At 47.2% G+C, this 27642-nt stretch overlaps 2 protein-coding genes across 6 annotated transcripts in view; one reads left to right on the top strand and one right to left on the bottom strand.

The window, feature by feature from the left end:
• FHL1 (four and a half LIM domains 1) overlaps window positions 1–20373 on the top strand; it is a 28582-nt gene extending 8209 nt beyond the window's left edge. For 2 of the 4 annotated variants that reach the window (XM_030967456.1, XM_030967457.1), the window contains exons 2-6: window positions 15975–16156; window positions 17111–17288; window positions 17758–17927; window positions 18490–18676; window positions 19396–20373. In XM_030967456.1, the coding sequence (XP_030823316.1) occupies window positions 16001–16156; window positions 17111–17288; window positions 17758–17927; window positions 18490–18676; window positions 19396–19553 (849 nt within the window). In that variant the 5' untranslated portion in view covers window positions 15975–16000 and the 3' untranslated portion in view covers window positions 19554–20373. Of the gene's footprint in view, window positions 1–8987; window positions 9077–15974; window positions 16157–17110; window positions 17289–17757; window positions 17928–18489; window positions 18677–19395 lie in introns of those variants that run through there. The other 2 variants (XM_030967455.1, XM_030967454.1) reach the window with 2 other exon arrangements.
• A 725-nt stretch (window positions 20374–21098) lies between these two features.
• MAP7D3 (MAP7 domain containing 3) overlaps window positions 21099–27642 on the bottom strand; it is a 43109-nt gene continuing 36565 nt past the window's right edge. The window contains exons 16-21 of one of the 2 annotated variants that reach the window (XM_030967453.1): window positions 26987–27091; window positions 26700–26753; window positions 25836–25929; window positions 25225–25423; window positions 23839–24134; window positions 21099–22520 (exon numbers count right to left, since the gene is read on the bottom strand). In XM_030967453.1, the coding sequence (XP_030823313.1) occupies window positions 22513–22520; window positions 23839–24134; window positions 25225–25423; window positions 25836–25929; window positions 26700–26753; window positions 26987–27091 (756 nt within the window). In that variant the 3' untranslated portion in view covers window positions 21099–22512. Of the gene's footprint in view, window positions 24135–25224; window positions 25424–25835; window positions 25930–26699; window positions 26754–26986; window positions 27092–27642 lie in introns of both variants that reach the window. The other variant, XM_030967452.1, reaches the window with a different exon arrangement.

The following is a 27642-nucleotide window of genomic DNA, read 5'->3' as shown; positions in this document are numbered from 1 at the left end:
ATTTTGCAGTCATGAGAGATCTGTAAATTATGTGTTCTTGCAAGTCCCTTCCAAGGCTGTGGGTGGATTTTTTCCAGCTCCTTTCTGGAGCCATGTGGGAAATGCTTTGGTGACATGATCCCAAAACGTGACAGGCAGCTCTCAGTGCCACCAGTGCATTCAGCCATCAGCTTCAGGCAGAGGCTTCAGGAGAGCCTGGTGCTTGGAGCAGTCTGGCGTTTGAAAGAAGGTGATTTTCACGTGGGGACTTAGAGCTGAGTGAGATCTGGGTGAGACAGACATGAGTTCACCTTTTCCAGCTGCATGGTGGGCAGTGCTCTGGTGTGCCTGGGCTGTCCCAGGGGCTGGCCTTGAGTCCATGTGACCCTGCTGCATGGCACACTCTGTGCCCCAGCCACCAGCACCCCAAACTGCCCAGACCTGAGCTGGGCAGGATGCTGAAAAACTTTAAAACCTACAAATGCCACGTGCAGCATTTCATCTTCTGCTTTCAGCACCTCTTTGGAGATGAGACACTGCTTGTCTGATGTTCCTTTGTGTCACCTCTTTTCTGTGGGCTGCAGCACTGGATGTTAACATTTGGGAGCAGGACAGGCATCCCTGCAGGTCTTCCCTGTATCCTCCCCCAGTGTTTCACCTTCTTGGTACCAAGGTGTGTTTGCCTTTTGGCTGTCTCTGGGTGACTAAACCTGCTGCTGTTCTTTGCAGATCCAGGACCAAGCCTAACCTTACTCAGCCCTGGCACAAAGCAGGCAAGGCTCCTCCCAGGCTTCCTTCTAACGCAGTTGGGAGTGTCTCAAGGGGTAAAACCTTACCAGAGGGACAGCAGAGTCCTTGCTGTTGCAGGAAATCCCTCCATGATTTGGAAACCTCACCCTTTCCCCATTGTCCTGCAGCATTCCCAGAGGGACGTGGTGCTTGTGGGCTCTCATGAAATGCAGTTGCACAAGCTGGTTTTCAAAGAAAGTAAACCACTGTTTCACATCTGGTTTAGCTTTTTGACAGTTTTCTCTGGCATTTGTGTGCAATTAGCACTGCTTTTCCCACATAGAGCCCATCCTCTAATGGCTGGATGTGGGCAGTAGCTGCAGAGCTTGCAGTGATTGTGTTGGGAAGGGCTGTTTCTCTTTGCAGACTGTGTTGCTCATCGTCCCTGAATGTATTGTCTCTCTGCTACTTGAGAAAGAAAACAAAATAATTTTTGGGCCTGAATCCATCCCAGAGCAGGGGATGGCTTAATCAAACACACAAGCACTTTTACCAGCTCCAGTTGGTTTATTTCTATGTTTAAAATCAAACACTCTTTTAAGTATCTCACTTTTCTTTTTCTGAAGTTTGTGTTTAGTGAATGTACCCACTCACAGGCTTTGCCCATTGCCCCAAGAGTCAGCACTGGTAGAAATGCAGTAGCATGCAGAGCTGCTGTGAGACACTTGGCAGAGGAGAGGAGCCCTTCCCTTGGCTCTGAATGCCCTGGCCTGGTGGAGGGGGGAAATGAAGGTATTAAATTTAGCAGTTTCAGTAACCTCACCCCCCACCCTCCTTTGGCCCAAGTTGTCTCCTACCAAGTACTGATCTTAATGTTTCCAAGACACTAAAGGAACTCAAATTTTGCTAGGCTACCAAAAAACTGGAGTGGGAGTATGTTGGGGAGGAGAATTCCCCTGTTTCCCTCTCCAAAACAGCAGATCCCTCTCTATCCTGCAGATAATGACACTCAGCTGGGATACCACAAACCAGGGCAGGGCTCTGAAAACCATTCTGGGCTGGGACTCTGGTTTTGTCTGAAATTGAAACCTAACCCTGATGAAAGATTTAAAGCTATTTTTTCCTTTTTTTAAACATTTGAGCCTATGTTTTCTAACCAGCCCCACAGGTGAAGCTTTCCTGTGTAGTCCTTGCCCAGCTCTGATCTGACATATTTCCAGAGAGACCCAGGATCCTTATCACTTTATGAAAAATGAGATTTACATTCCTGTATCACACAGGCACTTTGAAAATATTATCCCTGACTCCAGATAAATGGCTCATACATTTTAATGCCGTTATTAGAAATTGAATTGACAACACTTATCCTCAGTGGAAATTGCTCTGCAGCTCAGGGGAAAATGTACAGAGAGCACTGGTGAAGACTTCAGAGAGCTCTTGTCATCTTGAGATGTGTGTGCTGCTGGTGCAGTGTGTCTGCTGAATGAGAAGAGCAAGGTTTGATATTTACCAGGGAAAGGGGAAAGCACAAGTCCAGGGGCTGAGACAGCAGTGGGGCTTCAAACATCCCAAAGATCTTCTGCGGTGAAAGGAAGAGCAAAGCGGTTGGGAAACGTGGGCTGCCCTGGCCTGTGTGTCCCAGGGTGTTGTGGAGATGTTGCACACAGGTGTTTTATTTGCTGTCTTAGTTTGCTGACTTAGAGAGAGTGAACTGATGAGTGCTGCCTGAAACTGGCACTGAGTGAAATCTGCTGAGGTGCTCAGGTTGGTGACAGAAGCAGCGAGGAACTGCAACAAGGAAACCCACTCAAAACAGGTTGCTTTTAGAACAAAGTCTTTTTAATGGTGAATAAACTCGTGAGAACTGGCTGATGTCTGCTCCTCTCAGGATTTTGATATCGAGTCTTTGCAGCCTCTGAGCTGGGAGCTCCTGAGAGTGGAGTGAGGAAGGGGGACACAGCTGGCCAAATATTTAATGTGGTGCCAAAGAAGCAGTTGTGAATCTGAAGCCACTCCAAGGTGAAGAGTTTCCACTTCTCCTGCCCTTCTTGTGCAATGTGGCCCAGCCTGGCCTGGCTTTTGTGGTGGGTGTTGGGGTGCCAGGAAGTTGACCTCTTCTTCCATTTTAAATGGCACTTATCTGAAGTTGGACGTTAAATCAAACCTTCCTAAAGTAGAGGTTTATGAAAATAACTCTTGTGACTAATCCAACCCCTTAGGCCTTGCTGGAGGAGACTTTGCAGCTTTGTTTTTCCTTGTAAAGAATGCTCAGCATATGTCCTGACAATTAGTCAGAGTGCCCAAAAATACCCATCAGCCCTGCAAGCTGATCCCTTCAGCTCCTGGAGCTGAGACAGACACAGGGTTATGCACTGTGGGGCTTTGGGAAAGGTTATTTTTAAAATGGCCACATAACAAGGGTGATCTGGTCCTTCCAGCCACCAGCTCTGGCTAACAACTGAGGGTGCAGACAGGCAAGTGTTGATCCTGCTCGAGGGGACTGTCCTGCCCAGGGTGTTGGGCTGCTTCTCCTGCTAAAGCATGTGCCAGTGCTGGCTCTGTCAGCTCTAAATCAGTGCTGAGGGCATGGCCCTGTGGCCTGTGCCAAGTTTGGGCAGTGCTTTGATGGTGTGCTGGATGCCAGGGAGTCTTCCCAGCCGGCATGCCAATGCTTGGAAGGGCACGTCCTCATCAAAGAGGTGGCCTGTCTTCACCCTTAGCCAGGCAACCCTTTCCTGAGGGCTTTTGCTTTGCCCTTTTCTGACTACCTGAGCTGGTGTTTTCTATCCTCAGTGTCTCTCACATGCTGAATTTCTGGAGAATGTTTTGCCAGAATCACAGTCCATCCACAAACAGCCCTTTCTTCTCCCCTGAAAACCAAGATCTCTAAGGGGAAACACCAAGGCTCCTTGGTGCCACAGAACACTGCTGGTATGGGGATTTGGCCTGGCCCCTGTCCTGTGTGGGCAGAGGTTGGAGTTCTGCAGAGCCATCTGCCCAGCAGCTTCCTGGGGATGTGGTATTTTGCTAGAAAACATCACACAGAAAGCATTTCCAGGCTTTGGAGGAAGACCTTGGGCAGAGCCTGCAGCACCCACCTTGTGAGTCTTCCTTGCAGCCAGGTCCTGTTGGATGAGCACAGGATGGTGTCAGGGGGTGCTGGAGAGTGTGTTGTGGCTGATGTCTGGGTAGCTGCTAATCTCTGACTCCTAGTGGGTAGATTTCCAAAGAATGACCCAGCTTTCAAACAGTGAAGCAAACCAGTAGCTGAACTTCCTTCCATGACCTCCACAGTGAGCTGTTTACTCTGAGCACTGCCCAGCCAGCTGCTATGCCCATGAGAAGGAACTGGGAGCTACTGGAAGTGCAGAGAGCCTGCTGGACACTGTGAAATATTATTTCAGTGATGGCTCACTCAGCTGCTTGGTGAAGCCCTGACATGAGCACTTACTGTGTGGGTATGGCAGGATTATATTGCTGTGCCTGCTCCTCACACCTCATCTGTCCTGGGAAAGACTGCTGTGCTGCCTGGCTGGATCACTGTGGTATTTATTTGACAGGGACTTGAGTTATTTTTCTCAGCTCTGAAGCCAGGGCTAAGCCACAGGGGGAAAGCTGTGACTGGCAAATATTTGCCTCATGTTTGACTCCATTGGTCATTCCCCCTGCCCATGAATGCAACTGAACTTGAACAAAGACCCAAAGTTGGCCAAGATGGCCCTAAGGAGCTGCACTGCCCCAAGTGTGAAGCTTTAGGGTAATAGGCTGGGGAATAACTGAGTTCTGGTGCAGCTGGTTGGCCCCATGGCTCCTCCCAGGACACATCACCTGGCAGAAGGGACTGAGAGTCATCACAGCACTGCTTGCTGGGTCTGTGTGTGACACAGTTGTAGGGCTGCTGGGGAGGAAGAGGTAAATGCAGTATTTGAAGATTTTTAGCTCAATTATAAGCCTTCTGCTCTTATGAGGCTTCTGAATCAGACCAGTCTTGGCAGTACACGTGGCCCTGTCCCCCAAGAGGAGGAGAGGAAGTCTTTGTCTCCCTTCAGGGTTGTGTGACCTTCATGGACATGTTCACACCTGTGGTCTTCACCTTGCAGTCCATGGAGGGGCTGTGGGCATCCTGCAGAGCCTCCATCTCACTGCCTGCGCACTCACAGCAGAGGGACTTGGCAGACAGAGCTGGGAAGAGAAACACGGCTCACGTTTAAGCAAGTGCATTTAAAAACTAAGACATCTGTCTTTCTTAGAGGTTTTTAAAAAGTCTTCAGCCTTTTGGGGCTGTTCCTTTTTGAGTTTGCACTGAGGGTCTAAATCTAACTGTGGGGACTACAGCAGGCACTCAGCATCCTTAGTGCTGGAAGATGCCTTGGCATCTTATCTGTAATGCAAGAAAGAGGAGCAGAGATAGGAGGAAATTGACTTTATTTTGAAGTTGATTCAAAACCAGCTCTGCCCAGCATCTGTTGCAGCCTCTTCTCTCCCCAGTCTTCTCTGGAGCCTGGGGCTGCCATGGGGCTGTTTGATCCCTGCATCCCACCCCACTGGCATAGACAGCATGGGGAGCAGGAGCTGAACAAAGCCTCAGGAGTACAAAGCAGCTCCTGATTTATGCACTGACACTCCCTCAGGCCCCAGTGTCACTTGGCTCCCAGCAGCAGTGAGAGCTCTGCCATGTCAGCAACAGGTGAAGGGAAGAAGTGCCAGTCAGGAGCGTGTGTGGAGGGGAGCCACAGAGCAGATGGCAGCAGGGAAATAAATTTGGAGCTGCCACAGGAATAGTCCTGGAAACAGCCCAGCCTGTGGATGGAGGCAGATGGGGAAGGACTTGGTTTATATCTCTTCCTGGTTTTGCTTTTTCTGAGATGGGTTTATTTCCAGCTCTGTTATCTCTGACCATTCCTTCCTATTGCTACGCCCTTATCCCTTTTTTCCCCCTCTTCTTATCCTGTCTTCTTTTCCGCCTTTTGTTTCTACCCACACTCTATCTGAGCTCCTGGATGTTGCCCACCCTGCATCTGCTTCCTTATAAACCTGTTCCAGATTGCTCTATCCCTACCTTCAGAGCTGACCCAAAAAACTTCCCTTGGCACTGAAAGGCTGGATCAGCCCCCATGTGCCAGTCCTGGTGCCAAACCTGTCCAGCATTTCTGTGCCCCTGGGGACTGCTGCCTCTTATGTCTCTCTGATGGATCAGCTACAGCTGCAAAGATCTTTTTCTTGGAGAAAGCTGTATCTATGTTCTCTCTCCTCTCAAACCAAACTGTCTTATTGGTGGTCTTCCTGCAAACTTTGTCCTTATACTAGAACAAGCAAAGAAATGTTTTTTAAAAGCTGTTTTATTTCTGCCTCAGAAGAGCCAAGGAAGTTTATAGCTGAGATCTGTTGGCCAGGAGTGCTTTGCTGTGGGAAGACACACACATCCAAATAAAATAAAAAAAATTGATCTGCCCTCAAGACAGGAAGGGTAGGGAGCAATGTGAGACTCTCATTTCCTGGGGAGCCTGGTGAATGGCAGTGTGCTCTTCTGTGCAGGTGCACTGTGCACTGCCAGCAGCGTGTATGGAAGCAGGAGGCACAGCATTACTTTAGGAGGTGCACAGGTGCTCTGCTGTTGGTATTTACTGCTGCTTTCTTTGATCATGGTGACTAATAGTTCATCAATGCCTGACTTAGAACAGCTCTCTTTAGGAGTTTCTGCCTGTTGAATGACAGCAGGATGTGTGAGCAAGCTGAGAGACCCAGACCTTTTCTGGCAGGATTCTTAGGGCAAGAAAATACTCTGGAAATCACAACGTGAATCATTTGTTTATCCCAGTGGATGACACTATGGCCCAGCCATGCTGCTCTGCAGTCAGACCCGTTGGGTGGGATCAGTGTGTCCAGGGCAGCTCCCTGGAAAACCTACAGGACAGGTTTAATGTTAAAAACATGACATCCCAAGCCTGCTGTGCACTCACTGGTGTATTTGTAGCACTCTTCCCTCTGGGACCTGTGGGTGCCTGGTGCACAGACAAGGGCTCAGGCAGGGCTGGTACAGCTCCATTCTGGGGCACCCTCTCTCTCCTGGAGGTGTCTGCTCCTTGACATGTTTCAGGGGGCACTGATGTCTCTCCTTGGCACTTGTGCTACACCTGCAGCACCTCTGTGTTTAATCACCTGGGCTTGTGTGGATGAGGAGAGTCTTGGGAAGGAAAAGGGAATTGTCCAAAGTTACCTGGCTAAAACCAGGCAAGAAACCAAGAGCAGCAGTAAGGTTGTTCCATTCCTGCTGCTGGACCAGGAGGCCAGAGATTCAAACGAATTGGCCTTTAATTAAAATCTTCTCTGGGCTTTGCAGAGTGAGCTGTGCCAGGGAGCTCCATAGGCATCCACACGTCTGGGTTTTCCTCCTGTTTCTTGGCCAAACCTTCTCCCTCTCCTCCCTGCTCCAGCCCAAGCCTGTTGTGGTGCTGTGGACACATGTGTGTTTGTGCACATGAAATGACACCCAAGTGTCCATCCCTGCTCTCCACAGCCCTCTGCAGCTGCCAAACTGCTGCTGGCTGCAGCCACCTCTGCTCGAGGCGTGGCAGCTGCTGGCACCCACAGAGACTCTGCTCCATCAGCCAGGATGGGAGCCAAGGCTTCTGCTGGGAATACCTGGGCATTCTGGGGAAAGCAGGAAATGACAGCTGGGTGGGAGGGTGCCAGGGCTTTGTGTAGGGAGCTGGAAAGGAATGAGAATGGTTAATGGTGCAAACTCTACGTGCATTGCCAAAAATGAACTCATGTCTGTAAATATTACACTGTGCACAGCAAGATTAGAACAGGAAAATACCAGTTGTTAGGGTTCCTGTTGCCATCTGAATTATGCAAACAATTTGCTGCAGTTTATAGATGAGCTGGGGCAGAATAACATTGGGTTTTTCCTCGCCAAAATGTTGCAGTGCATCAGTATTTTAGCACGTTTCCCAGCCTCAATCTGCTGCACCAGTGGATCCATGCTGAGCTCTTTGGAATGGCTGTCAAGAGTGGCCTTTTCCAGGCCATGTTGGAAACTTGGAGATGTCAGGATGCTGGTGAGATGCGGAGCTTGTGCTTGTGCTGCCTGCAGGACTAAGATGGGTGTGGAGGTTCAGGGGCTCACCAAGGCCAGTGCTGAGGCTGGAGACTGTCCATGTGTGGCCGAGGAGCTCCTGGGAAGCAGAGATGTTCCTGGCTGTAGCAGGGCTGCTCTTCAGAGGCCAGACACCACCACTATGGGTTCCCTGGAAGGAATGATAAACATTGGCTCTTCCCAGTGGCTGTCAGGGAGGTTCAGTGACTTTCCCACGGCCGTGCAGTGTGTCAGTGGGAGGCAGGATTAGCAGCTGGGCCTCCCTGGCCCCCAGCCCTGAGCGTCCCCAGCAGTTGCATAACCCAGGGTGAGTGTGGAGCTGCTGTAGCCTGGGGGTCCCCACAGGAGGGACCCCGAGCCACAGCTCCCTCTCCTCCTGCTGTAACTTGGATGGAAACAGCTCAGCTGGAGCCATGGAGCTGGGATCTTCCTGAGAGCTTTGGGGACACCTGAGTCCAGAGGACAGAGGCATAAGTCAATGCCTCTAAAGCCATGCTAGATGCTAGAGAAGCCCCATATCCTCACACCCATCTTTCTAAGTGCTGCTCTTCAGGGGTTTGCTCCCTTTGAGCAGTTAATGCTGCGAGCTTCCCTAAGGAAAAGCTGGGGAAGGACCAGGAATGGCAGTTTCACTGGCGCTGAAACTTCAGCATGACCTCCATGTTGAGAGCAAATCCAACCCACCCATGAATGTATGTGCTGGTATTTCTGGGCTGTCAGCTGAGTCCTCTGGGGTACAGCCACATCCTTTCTGGGCCAGAAGACAGCCCTTGCTGGCTCCTGGGGCTGCAGCCCCCCCAGCCCTCACAGGGCTGTGATCATCTCTTCCCTTCAGCCATGGCAGAGCAGTGTTCGTGTTGGGTCTGTAATTTAGCTCAGGACTGCTACGAGACACAATCTCACTCTAAAGCCAAGGCCAAATAGTACCAGCATGGGGTCGAGTTCATGAGTTCATTCTGCCTTTGGGACTAATTTGGGTGCTGAGTAGCTGGGCAGGTATTTGACTGTTGCCTGCAGAGACCTAGAGGTCTCAGGATCCTATTCTTCTCCCTCAGATCACCTAAAATGGTAAGAATTTCCAAGGGGGATTAAGGTTGAGATCTCTGGGGAGGGGAGTGGACATCTGGTAGGAGTCCTGTCCATATTAATAGCCTCCATTTAAATATATGTTATCAAATGGGGCAGCTCCTTATCAGCCTGTGAACTCCATTACCTGAGGGGCTGCTGGTGACTTTGGGCTGCTGACCATGGCTTTCCACAGGCACACAGGTAAAGTGGCTGTGCTGCCAGGTGTTGGGGGAGTACACCTGGTGAATGGGGAGGAAGGTTTTGCTAAAAGGCTCCTGTGCAGAGAAATAACTTTGAATGCAGACTGAAATCTCAGCAATCTGCAGCTGTAACTCCTGATGGCAAATGGGCTGATAAGAGTGGGAGACTGATGCTGGAGCACAGTGCTGGTGGTGGCCTCGTTTGTTTTGTAAAATCCATTGGATTTTAAATGTTTTTGTATCTGCTGCTGTGGGAAGGCTGGGGCTCAGCTGTTATTTGAGCAAGACTTGGTGAAAATGAGGGACAATTCTCCTCCTTGTAGCAAGTTTATTGCAGTGAGCAGAGAAACTCAGGGCAGAGGGGAGACCACAGTGTAAACCCAGATGGTTTTCTCTTCTCTTCTCTGGTGGGAAGCTTGTGGTTAGTCCCTCTTCTCTGTTTATCTTTTAGTTCAGATGGGCTGACCCTTACCAGTGATAGGAAAATGTTAATTTTTCCATTAACACAGGAATCTTGAGATCATATTTTACATGTCAGGATGGGTGTCTTCCCATCCTGACTCATTCCTCCAGCCCTGCAGCTGAAGACAATCAGAAGCTCTTTGGGAATTTTGAAAGCCTATCTCCCTCTTAGCAGCTGTTTTTGTGCATATCCAGGGTGCATTCACAGCCCTAAGCACAGAGGCAGTGCCATGGTGTCTCTTGGTGAGACACAGCCCCGAGGGTGGATGTGCTGGGGACAGGGTGGGCACAGCTCCTGTGGCACCAAACTCAGCTGCTGCACACCAGGAGCCAGGGGTGCTCCTGAGACTTGGGAGCAGAGAGCCTCCTCAAAGCTGGGCAGAAGAGGCACAGTTTGCTGCTCAGCTCCCTGCTCACCTTCCCAGGTGAGGCACACACCTGAGGCTGCTTGCACAGCACGTGACTGCTCAGGATTTGCTGGTGGGCTGCACATACATGTTATGCAGGGCACTATGGTGAGTAAAATCTGACTTCTGTGGCATCATTTGATGTGAGATGTTTAACTTCAGCCCACAAGACTGACCAATGCTATAGCATTCTTCCATTACACTCCCAGCTATGTAATTTTTAATTTCTCATCTTCCTCAGGGTATGTTCCCTGGAGCAAGAGCTCACAGACTTGATGCTGTGCTGTGATATAAAATGTTACAGGGTGTTCTGAGCAGGTGCTGAGGTTGGACTGCTGCTGCCAAAATCACAGCATAGTGTCTGATCCTGCAGACCACTGGGAACCCCAGGGCAGCTGTGGGGGTATCAGTGCCTGCTCAGGGTGGGGCTGGACCCTCCAGAGCAGGAGGAAATCTCATTTTGGCCCCTGGGAGCACCAGGGTGTGAGAAGAGCATCCAGCTGCTGAGGTGGGGCAGATCAGTGCTTAGCTGGGAACACAACAGGGGAGTCTCAAAGGGCAAAACTGAATGCAGCCACAGAGTTAGTTACTGAGCAGTTTTGTTTTGAAAGGTTTGGGCTTTGTTGCTTAAACACTGTCTGAAGTGCTCAGCCTTACTTGAGGCAGTGGTGCCTTGTTAGCCTTCACTGAGTGCCAAGACAATCCCTGGGGAAAGTGTTTGCAGGGCTGGGCCAGTGATTTTTAATAAATGGCATGTCCCTGCTTCCCTGGGGAACTGTGAGGATTTAGTAATGACTGGGATGTGCTCACACATGGTGGCAATAGGACCGTAGGGAATGTTTTTGGCAAGTGCCTGAGGAACTTGGAGCTGTTCTTGCTCTAAATAAAGAAGCTTTCCTTTTATCAACAGATTGATTTTTGAATTATAGAGTATGAGACTCGCACGTGCCCCAGCCTGGCAGTGGGAGAGCACAGCTCTGGTATTTTCAGCCCTCCTAGCAAAAACAACATACAAGAGATTTCTTTTCTTTCTTTTCTTGGGCTTTGCAAGTGTTTGTTGCCCAGGGCATTGTGCCAGTGCAGTCCTGAGTGTCACTTTGCATTTGGGATTAACAGGACCCTTCTTTTAAGGGTTTCCCAGGTATTTATAGCAAACCATGCGACCTTGCATAGAGGAATGCTGAGAATAGTAACTCAGGTGACAGAGCAGGGCTGCCAGCACTGATCTGAAACAGGCAGGTGTAGCCAGTGCCTGGCAGTGTGGGGCTGTGTACTCAGTCTGCTGAGAAAAAATAAAAATAATGTAGAATCAAAAAGCACTTTTTCTTCCATATGCAACAGTGTGTAGGGCAGAGGGTTAACAACTCCAACCTCATCTTCTTTCTTAAGTGGCAGAATAATCTGTAAAGTGTAAGTAGAGTCTCTCTGGTTGTGTTTAGAGACTACACTTCAAGTTCTTCCTTGGTGGTTTATCACATTTAAACATATTCCCCAGAGACATTAACACATAGCCTGTGCTAAGTGCTTTGCTTATCAGCTGTGCTTCAGCTTCCTTCCCTGAGTGCTTTGGTTCCATTTATTGTGCAAACCACTGTGATGCTGCTTTGGGTTTTTGGCTGAACTGGGATGAAGCAGCCCAGGGTGATGCAGGAGCCCAGCAGGAGGCAGGGGTTGTGTGGGTGCAGCAGTTTTTGTGGGGTGGCACTTCTTAGGTCTGTTCCCTTTCCATCCCAAAGCTGGCCATGCTGCAGGGTGCAGAGGTGGCCCTGACCCTCAGTCAGCCCTGTGGCTGCTTGGTGTTGGTGCCCCTTGGAAGCCCCTGGGGCCCAAGTGTTTGAGGTCTCTGAAGGATGGACGGTGTGGCTGTCCAAGGGCTGTTTTTGTGGAGTAGAAGATGCTTTCAGGGGACAAATGGCAAACTGGCACCTCTGTGATCAGGTAAATGTTAGGGTTGTATTCCAGTGGGTCTTTGTGCCAAATACCCTGATATCTGAGAAGGCCACTGGCCTGGCCTTCTGCCCTCCAGCTGTAGCCAAATCCATCAGGGAGCTACATTTAGAGAGCACCCTGCCAGGGCTGGTGGGGCAGGGATCCCTTGCTTAGAGCAAGATTCATTTCTGGAAGTATGGCTGCATTTTTGTCCATCTTATTGAGGGTCCTCTAGGCTATTTAAGGATGGGCACATTCTGCATTTTTCCCTCCCCCCAGCTGCCTGTGCTTGCTGTTTTCACCTGCTTCTCTCCAGCAGAACAATCCTCTGCACATGCGTGGGAGGGGGAATAGTTCCAGCCTGTCCATGCTTTTCCTCTGCTTTCTAAATCCCATTTTATGGCCTCAGTGTCAGGCTGACATGGGGTTTGGATCAGTGCATGTCCTCAGGCTATGAGATTCTCCTGGGGCTAAAAAAGAGACCAGGCTGTCATCTCAGAGATACCATAGTCTGGTGTAAAGGTACAGCCACAGAAACTCGTGCTCAAGTGACTTCCCAGCTAAAACATCTGCATGTACTGCTCTCATTTTCAGCACAGCAGTGTGAAAAGAAGCACAGAGGTTCAGTGCTCTGGGTTTTAGTGGTGGTTTGGTGAGTGCTCTTCCTGGTTTTGGGTTGCTGTAGCACTGTTGTACTCCTGGTGTGGATCCCTACCCTGTGCTCACCATCTTCTGCATGGGAAGGGGTGATGAGGGCACTGAATAAAGACCCAAGGAAGTGATGATTTTTCCATGCACCCAGTGTACCCCTAGTTTCATAACTTGCCTACTTTTCAGACAGTAAAGACAGGCCAGGGTTAATATACCTGGAAGCTCTGGAAAATTGTGATGTGGGGACCTGGTGCAGCTGGAGGGTGAACAGGTTATTTAGGAGATAAACAACTCCAAACCCATGACCTGCTGCCAAGCAGGCTTTAGAAATACATTTTTTTAATACAGAGCATGAGAAATATCTGCTCTGTTTACCTTCTGTGAGAGGGGACAGGACTGCTGAGGGGACCAGCTGTAGGACACTAAATGTAGCTGAGCTCTGAAGTGTCCACAGATGTTTGCTCCATTTGGGGAAAATAATCTGGTGGTCCCAGCACAGCTGCTGCTGGTCTGGGGCTCCACCCTGCCACACACTGTTGGCTTCCAGGGCTCTTGTGCACCCTGCCCTGGGTGGGCTGGTCCTGCTCCTGTGGCTGCTGTGGGCTCTGGACATGGCACAGGTGAGCAGAGCCCACCAGCAGCCAGCACATTTGCAGGGGCAATGGGACCCTGCATCTTCACTGCAGGCAAGGGGACAGAGGTGCTTCTCCTGGCTCCAGATCAGGAATTCAGTGCTGAGGGCAGGAAGCCTCTGGAAAAGCTGGAAGCAAATTCATGCCCCTGCCTGTGCATGGGAGGGGCTTTCTGGTGTGTGAGATGGCACGAGGGAGGCAGAAGCTGCTGGCACAGCCCATTCTGGGGGCTCCAGCCTGGTGTTAATTTGCCTGTGGAGCTGCAGAGCTGCTGTGATAAATGTGTCTCACATTAGCAGGTGATGTGTTACATGGGAACACGGGGTTGTGCTGCTCCCTGAGCCATGCTTTCGAGATTATGTGTTCAGGCTGAAAGCAACCTTAAACCTGAGATCAGGGACATTTCAATACCATTTGCCCTGGACTCTGCAATTGCATTTCTTCCAAATAAAACCCACCTGCTTGCTAGAGCTCTGCAGAGCTGCTGGTGGCTCACATAGTTTCCGTGTTTCCCAGCTGTTTATTTGTTTCATTTGCTTGAACAGGTACCTCAAAGCCCCTGGTGTGGTTGTCAGCAGGACATGGCATCCCCTGGCCTTGCCAAGGGATTATTTCCAGACCTTGGCCCCTTCACAAAGGACACTTCCTACCAGCTCGGCCTCCAGCCTGCCTCTGTCCGTTTTAGGGGCAGGAATAGTGTGTGAACAGAGCCTCCACCTCTGCTACAGCCTCCCTGTGTGAAACTTTTCTTTGGGGCTCTCTGTCCTGCTCTCTGAAACATAAATCCTTCAGCTTGTTCTGGCCTTATGTTATTGAGAGGGTGACAAAGAGGAGATAGTGTGAAGGCACTGGATTTTAAAGCCTGCAAGGTAACAGTGTGAGTCCCACTCTTCCTAGGCCCAGGTGCAGCAGATGCTCTGCTGTGATGGCAAAGTGTTCATGTACAGGCTCCTCTGGCTTTGTACCCAGCAGGGTTGGGCTGGTCCTGGTGTGCTGCAGGGCTCTGGTGAGGCTGGGCCCTGTAGCTGATGGAACATGTGGAATTACAGGGGTGGGCAAGTGTCCATGAAAATCCTGTGAGCCTTAGGCCTTAACAGGGCAGACCAAGAGCATCCTGCAGCCAAGGGCGAGCCCAACAGGGTCCCACTGACCCTGCCTTGTTGTGAGGGCACAGCCAGGAGTGACACACCCCCTCTGCACCCCAGAACTCCTACAGCTTTGGTGTATAAAGGCACATTGTGCTGGGCTGGGAGCAGCACAGCTGGAATGGGCACTGTTGTACCCCTGAGCTCTGTGAGGAACAGGCTCCAGGGTAGCCCCAGGGCTGGGTGGGGTGGTCCAAGGTGAGGCCACATGATGGAGGCAGCAGCAATTTGTATGGCCTGACTCTGTCCTTTCCCTCCCTTCCTCTGTCAGGAAGAGAGAACATTTCCTCTTGGCAGTCCCTGCTGCCAGACCACAGCCACATTTCCCATCGGGCTGGTGATGATGCAGAAGGTTCAAGGCTGTGTCCCTGTGTGTTGGCTGTGCAGGGAAATGGGCTCTGCAGTGCTGGGGCTCTGGGGGCACCAGGGGCAGGGATGGAGCTGCCCCTGTGGGACTCCATGGGCTTCTGTAACTCTTGTATTCTCTCCCTGGAAGTGCTCCAGGCCAGGTTGGATTCAGCTTTAAGCAACCTGATGTAGTGGCTGGCACCCCTGTGCTAGCTTGGAACAAGATGATTAGGGTTCCTTCAAACCCAAACCAGTCCAGGATTCTCTGAATCCTGACAGAGCCCTTGTAGCCCCTTGCAAGAGTGTTGGTGGCTTCTGCTGAGGAAGGGCGCATGGAATGGAGGGAGCCATTAGCAGGAGACTGGGAGTGCAGGAAGGGATGGGTGTCTGGGGAGAAAGTGTGAGCCAAAGTGGAAAATCCTCCAGTCAAGATTCCCCACACCCACTGACAGCTCCCTGGCCGTGGTGGAACATCAGACCTTGGCAGAGCCTTGGTGGTGTGAACTGAAAAATATCTCTCCATGGAGGCAGATTTTTTTTTTCCCCTTATGATTTTACATGTGAAAGCCTGGTGAAAAGAGGCAGCTGGAAGCTGCACAACTATGCAGCACAAAAGGCCTTGGAGGGCTGCAGCTGGCTGTGGGTTCAGGCTGAAAACATGGAAACAATTCCACTGTGCTCGTGTTTGTTGGTGATTTCTGCACACAAGTGATGTGGTGCCTCAGCCAGGACCTCACTGAGGCCTGCAGTAATGAACTAAGGGACTCTCAGGGAGTGGTCAGGTGTCATTACCCTTGCTTGATGTGCAGCGCGTAAATAAACCAGCCTAGCATCCTTCCACTTAACAAAGGGATGGGGAGAAGTCTGGTTTGGGATTCTGCTCTCCTCTACTGGAGCTCCTTTACCTATCAAGGCGCCACCACATGCTCATTCCTGAGCCATGTTCCTCTGACTGATCTGCACAGCCCCAGGAGGTTGGAGCAGCTGTCAGGGGCTCGATGCTGTCCCCTCATGGCTGTGCTCCTGCAGGGCCTGGCAGCTACACCGTGGGAACCATGTCTGAGTGCTTCAGTCAGGGCCTCAGTCCTGTCTCCTCAGTGCTGTCCCCTCATGGCTGTGCTCTTGCAGGGCCTGGCAGCTACACCGTGGGCACCATGTTGGAGCGCTTCAGTCAGGGCCTCAGGGCTGTCCCTCAGTGCTGTCCCCTCATGGCTGTGCTCTTGCAGGGCCTGGCAGCTACACCGTGGGCACCATGTTGGAGCGCTTCAGTCAGGGCCTCAGGGCTGTCCCCTCAGTGCTGTTCCCTCATGGCTGTGCTCTTGCAGGGCCTGGCAGCTACACCGTGGGCACCATGTCTGAGCGCTTCGACTGCCACTACTGCCGGGACCCCCTGCAGGGCAAGAAGTATGTGCAGAAGGAGGGGCGGCACTGCTGCGTCAAGTGCTTCGACAAGTTTTGTGCCAACACCTGCATCGAGTGCAAGAAACCCATTGGGGCCGACTCCAAGGTCAGTGCTGGGCTCCTCGGTGGGTGAGGAGGAGAGGCAGAGGCTGGTCACCCTCCTGTTTGCTCTGGTCAGGCTCTGAGCAGCTCTTTGGAGTCCTCTGGCTGCCAGCTGTGTGCTCATTGGGTAAAGAGCAGTGCTGGGGTGTGCTCGTGGAGGGCTGCTTGGGCACAGGATCTCATTTCAGGGTCTAGATCCAGCCACATGACCTGCTGCAAATGCTGAATTGCCCTGCAGAGAGAGTGGCAGGGAACTGGCCTGCATAGGGCCTGCAAAACTCATCTTCTGGGCAAAGCACTGAGGTCTGATTTTTGTCAGTTTGTCAGATGGCTATTGCTTCATGATAGAAATCAAGAGTTCTTTCTATATATATATATTGAGAGCAGTTGGATGGCAAGATAGTTCTGCTGGATTTTTTCCTTATGTTAATTTATAATAGTATCTCTGATGTTCAGACACTCTAACACCAGGCAGGACATGAAGAAACACAAACTGCAGGACCTGCAAATATTTGCAAGCCTGAAACTGTTTTGATCTCCACAAAAACTGGAAATTGGTTTGTTGCTTATCTATAGAAATATGGTGTTACTGAAGTCATTAGCCTGTACCTTCAGGGCCAGATAAATGTTTATGGCAATAACAATGTACACCTGAACTAGAGGGAATGTAAGAACCCGAGAACTTGCAGAACTTCAAATCTCCAAGCTTTTGGTTTGAAGCATCTTCTGCCCCCCTGGAAGCCCAAAGTCAATGTGATTGTGTCAGTGAGTTTGGTTAGATGTCCTTCTCTTAAGTGCTTGAAGAGGAGCGCTGGCCCTACCCACTGAATCAGACAAACTTAGGAACAACAAATCCATCCTTTGCTGCCCAGGCTGGTGAGAGAGGAGCTTGGCTTTAGGGCTGCTCAGGGGGAGAGAAAAGCTTCTCACTCCATTCCTCCCTTCCTGTTCATTGCAGGAGCTGCATTTCAAGAACCGCTACTGGCACGACAGCTGCTTCCGCTGCTTCAAGTGCTACACGTCCCTGGTCAACGAGCCCTTCATGCTGAGGGAGAACAACAAGGTCTGGTGCAGCAACTGCACTGCTGCTGAGGATGCACCCAGGTGTAAGGGCTGCTTTAAGGCCATTATTGCAGGTACTGTACCAGTGATGGGTCTGAGGGCCACATTCTGCTCCAGGGCATAACCAAGGGGGTTTATCAGGCTGTGGAGGCTGCAGTTGGGGGTTTGCACATCACAGTGGAAGGCTGGAGCACCTCAGAATAGTAAATTTTGACTGTTTCTCTCACCTATTTTATTCAAGTGTTGAAAGGGTGCTTTGCCATTAACCCTCATGTGGATAATTAACTCTCATGTCAGTCTTAAATTATTTCTACCAAAAGCTTTGCTCAGTAAATCAAGGTCCTAAAAGGCTCAGGCAGCAGATAACTAATTTAAGAAAACCTAGCAAGCCCTGGCTAGAATCAGATACAGAAATTACCCTAGTCTGCATTCCTGGAATCCTGGGCATAGCTATGGACAGGTCTTGCCCACAGATGTTACACTGCACAGGGGGAAGGGTTTTCACTGAAATCTCACAGGACGAGTTATTTTTATCTGTTGTAGGAGACCAAAACGTTGAGTACAAGAAGATGGTCTGGCACAAGGACTGCTTCACCTGCAGCCAGTGCAAGCAAGTGATTGGATCTGGGAGCTTCTTCCCCAAGGGTGATGACTTCTACTGTGTCTCCTGCCACGAGCACAAGTTTGCCAAGACCTGTGCTAAGTGCAAGAATGTAAGTCCTTCCCCTCTGCAGAGGCAGCTGCCAGAACCACCCCTCGTGTGCCTTTTGGGAGCTGGGAGGGTGAACCAGCAGGCAGACCATGCTGAAGCTGTACCAATGCTGATGCTCTTCCCCTGAGATACCAGTGCCAGCAGCTGGTGCAATGATGGGAGAGCTGATGGTTCCTGTGCATTACAGGATCTGGGCAGGGGTGGTTGGGTTAGCTGATGGCAACACTGCAGAAACCAAGTGATACCAGTCTTGCATTTGCCTTGGGGTAGTTTAAACTCTGTAGTAGTACTGAATATTCAAGAAGTGAAACAGTAGCTGTTTTACAACTTCTGTAACGGATTAGTGTGGAATTTCAGTTACTGCAGGTAAAAGAATTATGAAAGTGCCACGTATGTGGGATTTCAGGTTAGAGGGACTCAAGTGCACTGTTCAATTAAATTTTGATGCAAACTTTGGAAAGATCCTCTCCATGACAAAGCTTTCCTACCCTACACCTCTTGCCTGTGTCACCTCTCTTGTCCCTTGCTGATTCTAAACAACACCTCTGCTCCTTCTCTCCCAGCCCATCACTTCTGGAGGCCTCACTTACCAGGAACAGCCTTGGCATTCCGAGTGTTTCATTTGCTCCAACTGCAAGAAGCAACTGGGAGGGAAGCGCTTCACAGCTGTGGAGGATCAGTTTTACTGTGTTGAGTGCTACAAGGAGTGTGTTGCCAAGAAGTGTGCTGGATGCAAGAATCCTATTACAGGTATGTTGGCTTAAATGCAGCTTGAGGGCAGTGGGTGCTGAAGGTCAGGACAGTGATCCCCCAAAGACAGGGAGCCCAGGGATGGGTAACATCAGAAGCAGGTCTGGTAACCCAAGCCCAATCCCAGCATTTTACATGTGATCTGACTCTTGAGCCACGTGCTTGTGCTGGATGGAGGCTGAGCTGGTAACTGAGCTCTTCAGCCTCTGCATGTCTCAAATTTACCTCCTTCAAAACTCCCCCCAACCAGAACTATTCCCTCCCATATCTTAGTTTGGGACCCTTAAGTCTAAAATGAGTGGTGCTTTATTGTCCCAAAGGGACGTTTGTACCCCTTCTGATGTATTTTACACATAAAACTCACTGGATTACAGAGCTCAGCCCTGAAATGTGGGCACTGTCCTGCCAGTCCCACAAGTGTTTAGCCCAACCTGTCCTTGCTCCACATCTCTCCTTGACTGTTTACTGGAGAATGGAGCCAAGGGAAAATGTTTGTTACAGAGACAAGCCATGCAAGCCTTATGCTTAGATTTCTTCTTCAAGAAACATCAGAAGATACAACAAAACCATGGCTCAGTTGCCACTTGGGTGTTTCAGGCAGCCCCTGTGGCCTGCAAGCCCAGGGAAGCTCTGGGGCAGCACCAGGCAGGGCTGGTTGGAGGGACAGCCCCGCCAAGGCAGCGCTACTATCGCCGTCCTATAATTGTGTTCTCTCCTAGCAGGATTTGGAAGAGGAACCAGTGTGGTTAACTATGAAGATGAGTCCTGGCACGATTACTGTTTCAAATGCACAAAGTGTGCCCGTGGGCTGGCCAACAAGCGCTTTGTTTGCCATAATGGAAAAATTTATTGTGCTGAGTGTCCCAAACGACTGTAAATGAGCAGATGTAAGATGGATTTTAAAGCCCTGCTTTCCCAAACAGCCCTGGTAAAAGAGCAGGTTTTTGCATGTTGAGAGTTTTAACTTTTTCCATTTTAGTGTAAGAACTAAATTAGCCTCAATATACTGGGTTTGACTTTTGAAGATCTTGCAGTACAAAAGCATGTAGCCTTGCAAAAATCTAACCTTGTTTCCAAGTAACTCCTAGTATAAAGGCTTGAAATGCTGTTAGATTTAGAGATCCACACACTGCATCATCTGTGTGTGGCTTAAACTAAAACAAATCTAGTTTTAAACTTATCTGGTATATGATTAAGCTTGGCACTTAACTGAAGTGGATTTGACAAGGCATGCACTTCTGACACAGAGATGCAAAGATTGCATGTGGGATCAGAGGGATCCATTATTATGCTTCTACAAGTACAGATACACAACAAACACTGCACCATTAATAAGTAATAAATACCTTAGCTTACTCTACAACATCACATTGCAGCACATGTAAGGAATGGCTTCATCTTACAGATAACAATGTTTTGGCAGTGACATTTAGCTTAGTTAAGTTTCCATAAACTTGTTTTAGTCTTGATTTCCGTGTGGTTTGCCTGCAAGTTTTCTTCATCAGCTTTTTTTATATCATTGTTTAAACAAGGCTGTCTATGTATAATTATTAATCCATTAACAAGTAGTAAATCTTTCACCTACAACATGCACATGCATTTACAAGTGCCTTAAAAATAGCTCATACAAGGCTAGCTCTCCTATCATGTCAGTGTATGTCTAGTGACTGAATAAAAGTGAGACTAGTGCCTGCTTGGAATCCATAGTCTGGAAATTATTTTTTTTCATTTTGACATCTTATATGATTGACATATCTTAGGGCTGAGCTACTGAAACCAAGTCTACTACATTGATACTGGCAAAGTAAGAGTCAGCTGTGCTGTCATTGCACCCTTAAGTATCTGAGGACTAAAGCAACAATTTCCATAAACTAATTAATTTTTTAATATATAACTGACACTGGACCATCTGCCAAAAACAGCCTGTGTGAAAAAGCCCTTTGGAGAGCATATGCACAGCCATTGTTCATGCACAGATCCACCACGCTTCAGCAACCTGAATGCTGGTTTAAGGAAGTTTTTTTCCACAGTAGTGAAATACTTTATCAACTGGATCTGCTCCAGCCATTCCCTTTCAACAACTGATAAAGAACCTTTGCAAGAAAATGAAAAGGCAGCACTGCTCCGCTGCTGGACTGCTGGACTGACCCTCACAACACAGAGATGCTGCTGCTGCAAGGGAAAGGCAAAGGCTGGCAGGGAAAAGCAGGTTAAAGAATCCCTCAGTTCAGAACACGCCATCAGCATGGACAAACACAGCAAGAGCTGAGGGTGTTAGTGCAAATCCCCTCCCAACCACACAGGCTGCTAGTGTGGCAATCTGGAGCAGTTAGAGCAGTGCCAGAGTGCATCCCAAGGCAGATCAGTATGGCAAGGGGTGGAGGGGCCTAGTAAGGTCACATTTAACATTACAGAAATAAAGCATTGTTCAACTGCAAAGTTTATTTAACTGTGCACACGTATTTACACAGGGCTGGATCAGGCCAGCCAACAAATCTCAGCACAGAAAAAATATCGGCATCTTTGTTAGAATGATTGTCTCTGCCAGAACAAACAGCTATCATACAAAAATACAGTTCTCCTTTCACCTAAGGCACTGCTCTAAAGTCTAAAACAGTTCTACAGGATCTCTGAACAGCAAGAGGGAGAAGGCTAAGGGCTCCTGTTGCAGCTGAGGTGTTGAGGAAAGCACAGATGTGGTTCCAGCAACCCCACTGCACACACAGCTGCTGCTGGGCTGCACCACTGCAACTGAGAGAGCAGCCAGTGGCTTGGAGCAGGTTTTGAGACAGCTACCCTTTAAAGTAATGGCCTATCTAGTCTATCTGTTACAGGAGACAACAAGGCTGCATTATTACTTTTAGTAGCAATTTTCAGAAGATGCTTCGTTAAACTCTTCGTGCTGAAAAAAGCAGGCAAATTCAGGTTAAATAGATTATTTAATGCAGGCTTTAGGGGAAGAGAAATATATATATGCAGTTTGCAGCCACTGTTATAAGAGCTGGAACTGGAACACTTGGAATAATTAACATGAACAAAACATGACTTCAATGGTCTAATACTGTTATGTACACAATAAAATAATACTTCTATAAGTGTAGATAAATAAGTAATTCAAAAGGAAAACATTTTTTAAAAGCCTAACACCTTAAACTGCACCAACAGACAAATCTAGGGACTCAACGTTTTTGTAATGTATTACAGCACATGCTGAAAAAGGTTTTGATGTTTGCCAATAGATTAAAACATATTAGTGATGGTACAACACTTGCATTTTGAAACTGCCAATATTTTCACATTAGATAATAAGGAATTTTTTCTTCATTCAAAATTGAAGATGCTCAATTTTGCATTTTTAAATAGCACATGAACCAACAAGCAACAACATTGTTCTAGACATTAAAAAGGGAGTTCAGCTTTAACATACACTGAGTGAGTCTTTTATTTCATCAAGATCATTTTAGAAATATGCAAAGTCTGCAGCTAAGTGAGGAGCCTCCAGTGGCATGTTCTACATGATACTGATATGAAAATAACAATAAAAAAAAGACTCAATCAGGTTACTGTAAAGTCTGTAAAGGGGAAACAAGGAATACTTGAACTTGGAAACTTTATCTAACAATTAGCTAAACAAACAAAAAAAGAACATTAGCACAACAGTTTCCCTGAAATGTTTCAAGGTGCAAATTATAAGTTTGTCATCCCTCCCCTGTTGTTTTTTGCAAACTTGAAGATGGATAAAGGTAAACAAGCAGCTTTTCAAAACAAGGCCTTCGGTACTTGAGAAAACACTGGATTACTGAAGTGCAATCAGATTATTTCCAGGTCTCTAGTGTTCACAGTTCTGTCCAAAGAGCAAAGAAAAGAAAACATTTAACCATCGTAAATGTGTGTATGCCACATGCATCCATCATCACTGTCAGTCTACATCCAGGAGTGAGCACAGAACCACTTGGTCACTTACAGTCTAAAACCAGCACAGTAGGTTTTCTTTCTTTTTACAGGAATATTAGTTTTCAAAGCTATGTACAGAATTCTTAAACTGTATTACATTAAAAAAATTTCAAAATTTCAAAATTAAAAGGTCACACTTCCTTCACTAAAAGTTAATGAATCTGATCACAAGAAAAAGTGAACAGCAGAACACAATAAATTTGTCTGTCCCATGGCCCTGTTTGGTGTGACCTCAAGGGAAGCCCCCATCAGGGTGTGCCCAAGGAACTCAAATTCACAAGACGCAGAGTGACAGAGGAGACTCGGGAAACAGCTCAGTCTAGGAAAGTGCTACACTTTAATCAAAGAAAGTGCTACACATCACTGGAAGGAAATGTGGATAGCAAGGCTTGTTTTTCCACTAGCATTCACTTCAACTGATGACACAGTCATTTATCCCATGGAAAGAGATCTCCTGTGAAAACAGCCCTTTGGGGTTTGGCTCCAACACCAGAGAAGTCCAGTCTTACATAAACTGGCTTCCTGAAGCTTCTCTGACACACTATGCACTGTACTGCATCAGGGCTTGGCTTCTCAAGTACATGAGGCTTGAGATGCAGCCCTTTCAGAAAATCCAGAATATTTTGTGTACAGCTTTACCACTCCTCCCAAAATGTAACACAATCATCTGTGGAATTTCAGGTTGGTGTTACTTGCCTCAGTGAAGTGAAAGACTGTTCTACAGCAAGTAGAGAGGATAGCTAATACACTGCTAAGAGACTGAAGTGACCTTGTAAGGTCACACAGGTCAGCATCAAAAACAGAACACGCCTAGGAGCGAAAAGATCTGGTGTGTAGAGTTACATCAGACACCTTTTAAACTATTTTGTATCTTCAAAAGTAACATGTGCCATTTAACATGTCTTAGAAAAACCTGAAATACAACATATGAGCTTCAATACTGTTTGGAACTTCACAAGGGTTCAGCTGTGTCTTTGGAAAAGCCTTAATGTTGGGCCTTATCAAGTCCCTAAAAAGGCTTCAGTTGGTGACTCCTTTTGACAGAATTCAAGTTAAAAGCACTAAAGAAAGAGCCTTCCCTCCAGTCTACACACTGGAAAAAGTGCCTTGAAAATAAGAAGCTGTAGTTAAGGCAAGGAGAGCAAAATGCAAGGAGGTGAATTGCCTAGCCAGGGGAAGAGACAGACAGGGTAGTCAGCTTGGATTACCTGATGAAGCATCTATAGGTTTGGTCAATGAATTCACTGCACCATCTTCCTCAAAAGCCAATTTGGGACTAGAAGGTAGTGTAGCAGCATCATTCAAGTTTTGATTACAGTTACCAGCAGAGATGCTGTCCGAGCTCAGTTTGGTTGACTTGGAATGTACTCCAACATCAATGAATTCCTCAAAAGTCCAGGAACCAGATTTCCCATTAAGATTCTGAATAAGTCCAATTGTATGATCAGCTTCATGAACACCCAACTTCCCCGAGTCATCAATAACCACGTCTTTTGCAGGATGACTACAAAAAACAGAGAATGGAAAAATAAAAATCTTGTGTTACAGTTTCCACATGTTTAACCTTTACATTGATTCCAGGACTGATAATTAACAGTCTGCATACTCTGCAAAGCACTAAATATCCCTGACAAGCTTCTGCTGCCACACAGGATCTCCTCTCCAAGAGCCAATAAGGAAGAACAACTCAGCAATATATACTCATTTTTTACTATACAAGCAGCCCTCAGGTAAGGTTTCTGCCTCTAGAAATTTGATATAAGAAAGTAACAAGTTTAAAGCTTTGATTATTAAGTTTTGATTTTTGTAGGGTGCATTTTTCCTTTTTTTTCTCCAGCTAAGACTTTTTGAACACAAAACTAAGTCTCAGAAGACCAGCAATATTTAAAACAGATTCAAAAGCTAAACCCAAATTATGGACCAATTTTCACTCATTCTTAGGACAATCATGGAAATGTCTTTATATTCCATCACTGGAGGAATGACATTAATTTATCATCACTTTAAAAAAGTGTTCACAATGTCATTTCTAAATCATTAGCATTTAGATGAGCAAATGGAACAAGCATCAGAGGACAAATTTTCCAGCAGCAGATGAAAAAGCTTTATGTTAAAAAAAAATTGAAACAGTAAAAAACCCAAATTCCTCACTAAGGGAGGCTTCTGCATTGTATCTGGCGCTTCAGCACAACTGAAAGTGTTCTAGAGCTTTCTACAGGTTATTCTTCCTTTTCAGTGTTATCCTCCTCCCTCTTGTTTAATGTTTTGTTAATGAGAAGAACTGCAAGGCATTTAAATGCAAAAGATTTCAAGGCAATGTCAGTTTTTATCATCAACATTGCCATGTTGCTGGCTGCGTGTCTCAGTTCTCAGCAAAGGCAGCACTGTTAACATGGTGCCATCTAAACAAACAATTATCCTGAGCTACCTGCTCTGTGAGGCTGTGAGCTGACAGCACACACCACATGGCTGGAGAAAGGCTCACAGACACCACAGAGCCAGCAAGGTGCTGCAGACAGCTCTGCATTTATTTAAACACAGACAAGAGCTCTCTTGTGTGAGAGCTCAGTGCTCCCACAGTACAGCAGACTCACCTGGAATCCTTTAGCTCAGAGACAGACAGAGACCCCTTGTCACTTTTCAAGTCACTTCCATTCATGAACACTTCAGTGGCCTTCAACTCTGACCCATCTTGTGCCTCATATTCTGCAGAGATCACGCTTTGTGCAGTCTCTAAACAATCCTCTGCCTCTCCCTTGACGTCCTGGAGCAAGTCAACACCATTTAGCTTTCCTGAACGTTGTGGGGAGGGGGAGAGGAGAGAAAATTATACAATGGAAAAAAGAATATGAGTAGCAGAATTGGTATTCTAAATGAATAAAATACAAGTGCCAAAATAACCCTTCCCAGCCAAAACCCGAGGCACTTGGCTTCAAGAGATTCCTTTGTCTATAGACAAGCTGCCTATATCAACACGAAATTTGTTTTCCATCTTCAAAAATCACTTGTAAAATGAAAGCATGCTGCCTGAATTTCACTCTCAAATCATTTTGACTGATTCTCTGTTCAAGAAGGGAGTCCCCCTGGCATCTCTGGGACTGGTGTCTCAGGCCATCCCAATGCTGTTAGGACTGACCTTCTCAACAGAGCTTAAACATCACTGAAACTCACTGCCCCCAAGGCCTGACTCCCTCAGCTTCCTTACCTGGTTGATCAGTCTTCTCAAGACCCAGCTCCTCCTCCTCTTCAATATCCTCTCCCTCCATCACCTCTGAGACAGACTTCCCTTCATTCTGCAACTGAATTGCCAGTGTTATTTGGAACAACTCCCTGTCCTCCACAGCTCCCACACAAGACCATTCTATGCCCAGAAGTGAGGCCACATGAATTCAAAGGCTCACAGACAACCAGGTCACCCAGCAACATGTGCTCTGCAGAGCCAGAGCCTGTGGGACCCACTTCCACCTCCCACCTATTATTCCTGAGATCCTTTTCCCCTCTTTTCTCCAAGGTGTGTGCTAAATTTTTATTGATCTTCAGCTATTGGAAGACTTGAATATTTGAATGTTCAAAGAGGAACAACTATTCCTCAATATGCACAATTTTTCACATAACAGGTCACTGTATTAACAAAAATACATCCAGTTTACTGTAGCAATAGCAATCCAAAGAGAATTTCTCTAAACAATTCTTTTGCTTTAAGCAAAGAGATGATGTCAGAAATCTCAGTTTTCTGAGAAAAAATAGTCCTGGCAGAATGCATACAGTTAAAAAAAAAATCCATTACTAACCAGTGTTTGGTTAAAACAGTGTTTTAAAAACCAGTCTGGAAGTGATAACACCAGATAACATTGTGTCTATAGGCCTGGAACAAAAATGTAACAAAGACTCTTCACACAGCAAGCAAAGCAGAAGAATGTGTGCAATGGCAAGTTACTGGAAATTATTCTGGTGTACCAGAACTCTGCACTTCCTGTGGAAGCCATTTTGTGTAAGGATAACAGAGGAAGACAGGATACAAGGCAAAAAGTCCTTTTCTGTCATTATACAGATCCAAACAGAAAAGTACCTTGGACTCATTTTGATCCGATTTCCGTGTTCTTTTCATTATTTCTTCGATTCTCTGTTAAAACATGGAGAATATTTACAATTACATATAGAACTCTTTATTTCACCATTCTGGTTAAAATTCATCAATCATAATATATTTTCATATTTCATGAGTGTACTATTTTCAACACTGTTTTTAAATTTCACAAACCAGAGCTGGCAGCCTTTAAAAAAGCACACTTCTATTTAATTGCATCTGAGACCATTTGCCTGTTCATTTTAGGCTGAGAATTCAAAACAGGCTACCTTTTTCCTTTCAAGCCTTTCCTGCATATTTTGCTGCATAATCCTCTCTCTTTCCAGTCGCTGTCTTTCAGCTTCTTCTTGAGCTTTTGCTTCAGCTTCTTCTCTCTGAAAATAAAACAAAAAGAAGAGGGCATCAGTAAAGAACTTATTCCCAACAATAAAAAGCAAAGAAGTTACAGAATCTGGTTCAACACAGATAGGAACATCAGGCAATCACTATTCAGTATGACCACACATTACAACTAAATGTCAATTACCTATTTACTGACATGAAATATATATTACTATGACATTAAAAAACTGAAACCAACTATACTGAGGTAATATGTAAATGTTCTGAATGTTGCTGTTCAGACTATGCTTTGGGAGGAACATTTGGCTAACGAGGATAATCTATAAAGTAACAAGACAGCAATTAAATTCTAAATGTGTCAAGGTTAACTTAAAAATCTTGGCAGTTGGGTATTGCCACCAAGACACTTGGTGCTGTACATCTTCTACTCCTTCTACACTGGAAAATCTTTTCCAGCATAACTGGAAAGAAGACAGAAACATAGTTAACACTCTGAGTAATTGTTGTTAACAAACATTTAAAGAAATATCCAGACACGTGGCAAAGCCATTCACAGCTCTCTGAACACAAATAATTTCAATGT

This window comes from Camarhynchus parvulus, chromosome 4A (assembly GCF_901933205.1).
Source record: "Camarhynchus parvulus chromosome 4A, STF_HiC, whole genome shotgun sequence".
Taxonomy (NCBI): Eukaryota; Metazoa; Chordata; class Aves; order Passeriformes; family Thraupidae; genus Camarhynchus; species Camarhynchus parvulus.
The sequence above is the reverse complement of the archived record's forward strand: the minus strand, read 5'-3'. Positions and strand labels throughout refer to the sequence as shown.